The sequence below is a fragment of the Manacus vitellinus genome, unplaced genomic scaffold (assembly GCF_001715985.3).
Source record: "Manacus vitellinus isolate BGI_N305 unplaced genomic scaffold, ASM171598v3 scaffold_4_pilon, whole genome shotgun sequence".
NCBI classification, from domain to species: domain Eukaryota; kingdom Metazoa; phylum Chordata; class Aves; order Passeriformes; family Pipridae; genus Manacus; species Manacus vitellinus.
Window position 1 is genome coordinate 11850642 of NW_021940604.1, and position 6224 is coordinate 11856865.

General features: G+C 41.8%; 1 protein-coding gene and 3 non-coding genes across 4 annotated transcripts; all 4 read right to left on the reverse strand.

The window, feature by feature from the left end:
- Positions 1–2117: 2117 nt before the first annotated feature.
- On the reverse strand, positions 2118–5998 carry RPS12 (ribosomal protein S12). The gene is made up of 5 exons (XM_018078302.1): positions 5927–5998; positions 5238–5354; positions 3477–3579; positions 2952–3053; positions 2118–2204 (listed from the first exon to the last, which is right to left on the reverse strand). The coding sequence occupies exons 2-5, from the start codon at positions 5333–5335 to the stop codon at positions 2142–2144; spliced, it is 366 nt and encodes a 121-aa protein (XP_017933791.1). The 5' UTR covers positions 5336–5354; positions 5927–5998; the 3' UTR covers positions 2118–2141.
- On the reverse strand, positions 2511–2645 carry LOC112841224. The gene has a single exon (XR_003212836.1). It is a non-coding gene; the product is annotated as a small nucleolar RNA SNORA33 (small nucleolar RNA).
- LOC112841220 lies at positions 3124–3210 on the reverse strand. Its single transcript, XR_003212832.1, has one exon. It is a non-coding gene; the product is annotated as a small nucleolar RNA SNORD100 (small nucleolar RNA).
- LOC112841221 lies at positions 4441–4515 on the reverse strand. Its single transcript, XR_003212833.1, has one exon. It is a non-coding gene; the product is annotated as a small nucleolar RNA SNORD101 (small nucleolar RNA).
- Positions 5999–6224: the final 226 nt, after the last annotated feature.

Below are 6224 nucleotides of genomic sequence, written 5' to 3' on the forward strand. Positions count from 1 at the left end.
TCTTCTCCATTCTCCTAGGTCATTTTGTGTCAAAAAATAACAAAATGAAAAGCTATGTTTTAACCAAAAAGCTAAACATCTGGAAAAGCTGTTTGCTAAGTTACTTCCTCAAATTTGAATGTCTATGAATTTCATCTTTTTAAAAATCTTCACCCACTACCCTGGAGAGGCTTACTGAATTGCACATTTGTTACACTGCATCCAGAGACACAAGGAATTCAGACCACTCCCGATAAAAAAAAAAAAGTTCTAGTTCAGTGGCATATTCAGTTAAACAATTTTCAACATCAGCAACACAGAGGCCATTGAACCCAAGTACTGAAATCCACCTTTGGATCCCAATTCCCTTTGTCAATTTAACCCTGATAAACAGCCAGCCAAGGAAAGGCAAACCACAAAGCCCGTTAGACTGCCACCATCACCAGTTGCAAACAACTCTTTTCTCTATAATGTAGCTACAAATGTTATAAAAATTAGAACAAAGTGCATAACTATTTTATCCAAAACTCTTGCAAGATGCACCTTAAGATAGGACAAAAGATGAAGCAAGTTTTAGTGTGCTTCTGTATACAAGTCACATACTCAAAATTATTAGCTAAACTCAACTGACAAAGTTTATCAATATTTAAGCCTCTCAACTCCATTCAAGAAATACTCCCTCATTCTCAATATTGAGAAACCTTCAATAATTTAATGAAATGAGATCTGCAACTAAGGTTCCTATCTACCAATGACTTCTGTAATTTCAACTACATATTGAACAAATCCAAGTGGAAAATTTAACATTTGTATATTTGCGTTAACTTCCCTCAATTTGCAATACTAGCTTGACATTAACTTAAGAACCACTTTATCTCCTTCAAGGACAATTTCACAGAGAAGACTGAACGTACATCAAGTTCAGCAAAAGAATATAGACCTTGCCATGAAGCAGCCTTGAACAGATGACTCCATCATCAAGTACACCTGAAACTATTACTACAGAAACCTCTCAAACAATCAAAAGTCACCCAGATCTAGCTACTATAAAGCTGTGATGGGGCCAAAACTAAGGGACACATCAAGAGCTTAAATGAGAGCAACAAGTCCACTTGAACAGAGCTGGAGAAGATGCTTGCCTCCACACTACACAAACAACTGGGGATAACTAAAGTGGAGTAACGAACCATAACAAAAATTGAAGAGCCTGAGAATAGATAGACATTTCTATCTCCTCAGCCTGCAGGTGCCAACCCCGCATATTCACATTCATGTCTTACAGTTTATCAGCATAATGGAGCAATTCCTTATGACTCCACTTAGACCTCTTCTGCAGGAAAGGTGAGACACATAAAACAACTCACAGCAGAGATAAAAGCAATTAAATTCCAGTCTCAATCCCACACATCTAAAAAAAAAAAAAAAAAAAAAAACTAAAAACCGGCAACACCGCAAGTTCTGTACATCACTGAACTACTAAGGAAACCAAGACTCTGGGCAAGTTGGGAGTGCAACACTGCCATCTGAGCAAGTGAGAGCTCTACATGGCTACCTTGCCTACCAAGAACTACAGAATCAGATCAAGAAGTACATGACAGTACCTGTTATAAGATGCCAAAACCTTTAATCTGCCTCCATTGAGGTAGGGGAACCAGTAAAACATCTTGTGCCCACTGAGATCCCTGAATAAATTAAGATAGCATTTATGAAATTCCTGCAACATCGCAGAAGACCTGGGTAACGGTTAAGGCCGCTCTCCTCATGTTTCAGCAGAGGGAGCCAAATTTTCATCACAGATGCAGCTATACTTCAGGTTTTCCTTAACAAATTAATCAGATTCCCTGCAGAAGTACAGACCTAAGCACTACCAATGCAAAGCTAGTAACTAGCTGCCTGCATTTTTGCAACTAAAGCTGTGCAAAGTTATCCCAGCTGGTAATCTCTGGGGTAGGAAGAGGAAATAGAAGCACCAGAGAATAGGAACAGAAGGGCTCGCTGTGATCTTTTTAGCCAATTGAGAGTTAACATACTAGTAAACTACACCAACACTCGCAAAGTGCTTTCATCTTCTGATGTTATCCTTTGTAACTCAAAGAACTATTCCACAGACACCCAACCATTAATCACACATACACTAGTCAGGTTTAAAATTTATTTTTCATTCATTTCTTGCACTTGAAGTACTCTTCAATGACATCTTTGGCCTGAGATTCCTTGCCATAGTCCTGTAACACAAGATAACCCATTATTAACATACAGACCCATTCAAAATTTTACAACCTATTTTCAAAAGGACAAATGGGATTCTGACACTTTTTCTCAAGGCATTCCGAAAATTCCACATAAGTAACCTGAAGCGATCTGTCAGCTGTTTTTCCTTTTTTATCTAATAAAAAGACTATTTCATTCAAATGTAACAACCATTGACGGGGAACTAAAGTCATCTTATCTGCTTAAAAGAAGTCAAGCGAAATGTGTGAAACAGTTGCAAAAGTACGAAAACATACAGAAGGCATTAGTCCTTATTGTGAAGCTGTAGCCATCTCATGGGACCTCAGAGACAACAAAGTCTTCAAGGCTCGTACTGTGGCTTTACTTTACCAGTGTCATTGTAAAATATGCTCCGCAAAACATTTTAAAGTTGAGCGGACACATTGAACTGGCATTTTTTTTTCCTTAAGCAAAGCTTCCTATCTTCTAGTCAGGTCTTTCCTTTTAATGCTTACTGGTAAGTGGGCATAAAGACTTTAAGGACACAACCATTAACTCACAAAACGTATGAGTGTTTTAAATAAAAATGAAAGGGAGTATAAAACACGGGAGCAGCTTATGTTCACTATCAACAATATAAAGTAACCGTTTATAAAAATGAATATGAGAGTTCCATTTAACAGTTCCTTATCTAAAGCAACCTTGTGTTTACTGCCTATTTTCACAAGTCAAGAAATAATCTATAATTAACATAATCTTACTTTGACAACCACACAACTGCAGCCCACTACTTTGCGAGGTTTTCCTTCTCTGTCGATCTTGCAGAGACCTACCCATTCGCCCAGCTTCTTGTTGTCATCAACCTGAGGTGCAGAGCATTGTATCACATTAGAACTTGCCATTTCTAACATAACTGGGGTCAGCCCAAAAGCTGCTGTACTGTCAGAAGCTTTGGGTAACGGATGGCTGATTTCCTCACAGGCATCAGCAGAGGGAGCCAAAGTATCATCATCGTACAGCTTGTGCCCTCACGGCAGGACTCCTCCTGTGCTCCACCCACTCGCAGCAATAATTCTATGCCTTGTTATACAGGACACAAGAACTCACTTTTAACTTTGTACTGCTTGTATGCCAATCACACAGAACTAAACAACTTCTGCAAAGAGAAATTTTGCTTAGATAAGCCATACACAGAATTACAGAACAGTGTTTTAAAGATTCAGCTCTCTAAATGCTGAAACAAGGAGTACAATTGTTATGAACTTGTGTCTTAAGTTGACACTTACCTTTATTAAGTTGATCTGATGTTCTGCACAGAGTGCTTCAACTAATTTTACATATGTGGGTTCATCACAATTTGAAGCCAGAACACAGAGATGGGCTTGGCGTCTAAAAAAGAATGAAAACTGACACATGTAACTTGAGACAATACTTGAAAATTCTTTATAATAAAAATCATAAGTGAAAGAATTCAGCACATGCTTTTCTAGAGAATCACTTCCTAAGCTTCATTTTTGGTTATGCTTTTGAAATACTAAATATACTTTTGACATCATGTATCACTTCTGTTTTTAATATACATAACAGGCTATTCATAGTTAGCTTTATGATCAGATTCTATTCCAGTTTTGAAAGCTTTTAAAAATCCCACTAAATAAATTCTCAGCCATTGGAAAAATGTCTAATGACTGGATAAACACAAGGTCCCATAAAGAACTGGTGTCATTGTCAGAAAGCAACCAAGTTACAAGTTGCTTTTTCTTGTTTACCACAGATTACAGTAATTTAACATTAGAACTGTAATAACTAAAAGCTTGAATTTCCACATCAAGGTGTTATAAGCTCTTCAGAACAATCTTTTCTACTTACGTTCAAAGAAGCTGTTTTGACAGGGCCCCAATTCTAATTAGGATCTTTGTATACTGTGGTACAATGTTAAGACACCAAAGGGATACCTGACAACAGAGAGAGCTGAGTAGGTCTTCTATGCTTAACCTAGTGCAGTGTGACCTCTACAGACAACATCGGTTTTCTCTGTGACCTTCTTCATTATGAGTGTCACCAGAATGTCAGAAACATTTCAAAGCAAAAACCATCACACCCAAATGTGTATAAACATTATCCTTTGAACACACAGCATGTGAAGCTGCAGGTGAACTCATAAGAATTCTTACAAACTAGCTGTCAGTCACCTAAATTGTATTTTTCTTCCATTATTTAGCACCTTGTCTTAGAGGTTTTTGCATACAGGTTTGTCAGACAGCAGTTATCACTCATAAAACGAGTGAAGGGGTATCCGACAAACTGTGAAGTCATCACCCAAACACTGTAGCATTACCCTAAAGCACCTTCTGTTCTTAGAAGTGTGCTTCTGCATATAAACACACATAGGTGTGTATGTATGTGTATATATATGCATATATATAGTGCTTCACCCTACAAAAGACCATAACTGGTTCGCACAAGAGACGAGTTTATTATTGCTTTGATATTGTACCAAAGCAGTTATCTACAGCTGCAACACACACACAAGAAATGAAGACAGCAAAAAAACCCCAAACAAGCTATGATTTAAGTTTTTTTCAAATGCTAAACCAACTCTTCCAGGTTAAGTCTGACACATATTTAACCCAATTAAAATCTCAGAAAGTTTTGAGAAGACTTTATCACTTCTGAAAACACAAGGTTCTTGAGCCCTAGGTTTTAACAGCCACAGGTTGCAAGCACCATTCCATTTTCTTCACAAAACCCATACACCCACATGAACAGTTGGTGGCACTGGGGTCACAGACAGAACCTAATAAACCAGATGATGCTATTCTCAAAATATAGATGCTAAACTCGATAATTCAAGATCACAGTTAAAGATCTCAAAACAGAGATTACAAAAGACAAAGATTACCGGCAGAAAACTGTGGTCTTGTTAAAGTTTTAGACTGAACACCTGGACAAAGTGACCATTGTATGTGTTCAATGTACCTCATCACAACGTACTTCACCCAGTTTTGCTATTCATCACAGAAATAAACTAGTGACACAACACTTACTTGTCCAAGGCTTTGGCTGCTTCACGGATACCGCGAGCAAGGCCATCATGGATAAGTGCGGTCTTCAGCACTTCTTGCAGGGCGGTGTTAACATCCATTACACCTCCAGCAGTAATGCTAAAGAAAAGACAGACAATGTTCTGATCGTGCCAACCTCTTACAGCTATAAGCAAAAACTTCCCGTTCACCAGCAAGCATCCCACAATTAAAAAAACACAGAAGAAACACAAGTTGAAGAACCAAGGCAAAAGGGTAACTGAGAAACGACGAGCTTGAAAGAGACCAAGGCGCTAACTCCTGGCGAGCAGCGAGCCGCGCTCTCTCCCGCAGCAGGGCCGCCACGCGTTACGGGCCCCGTCGGGCGACTCCGCCTCCATCGCCCGGCCCCGGCCTGCAGGGAACTCGCCGCAGCCCCGCGCCGGGGCCCGCGCAGCCCCGACGCGCCGCAGAGCGAGACCCGGCGAGACGTGGCCCCTCGCCCGCCGCCCCGGCCCCGCTCACCCTTTCCTCGGCCATGGCGCTCTCGGTGGGTTGGTCCCCGCCCGGGTTCCTGCTGCAAATAAGACACAGGCCGCCCCGGTGAGCGGCGCCGGCCGCCCGGGCCCCACCCCCGCCCGCTCCCGCCGCGATGCCCCGCGGGCCGGAGGGATCCCGCCCGGACGGGCCCCGGCGCCACCACGAACACTCACCCGGCACCGCCGCGCGCCGCCGCACAAAGAGAGAGGGGCGTTGCCGCAGCGCGCTCTTATAGCGCCGCAGGACCCCGGCCCGCGCGCGCACGCGTGCGCGCCGGGGCTGTCCGTCGCGGGGCCTGATCGGCCGCGCACCCCCCCTCCGTACCTATCCACGTGGAGATATGGGGAGGTTTGAAACCAAGGACTGGGGACATGGTTTGAAACAGGAATTAAAGGATGAACGTGAACAGCTATAGGAAACAGCTGCAAATTGGCTTTGTGAATATATTTTATGGGCGATATCTGTACTGTT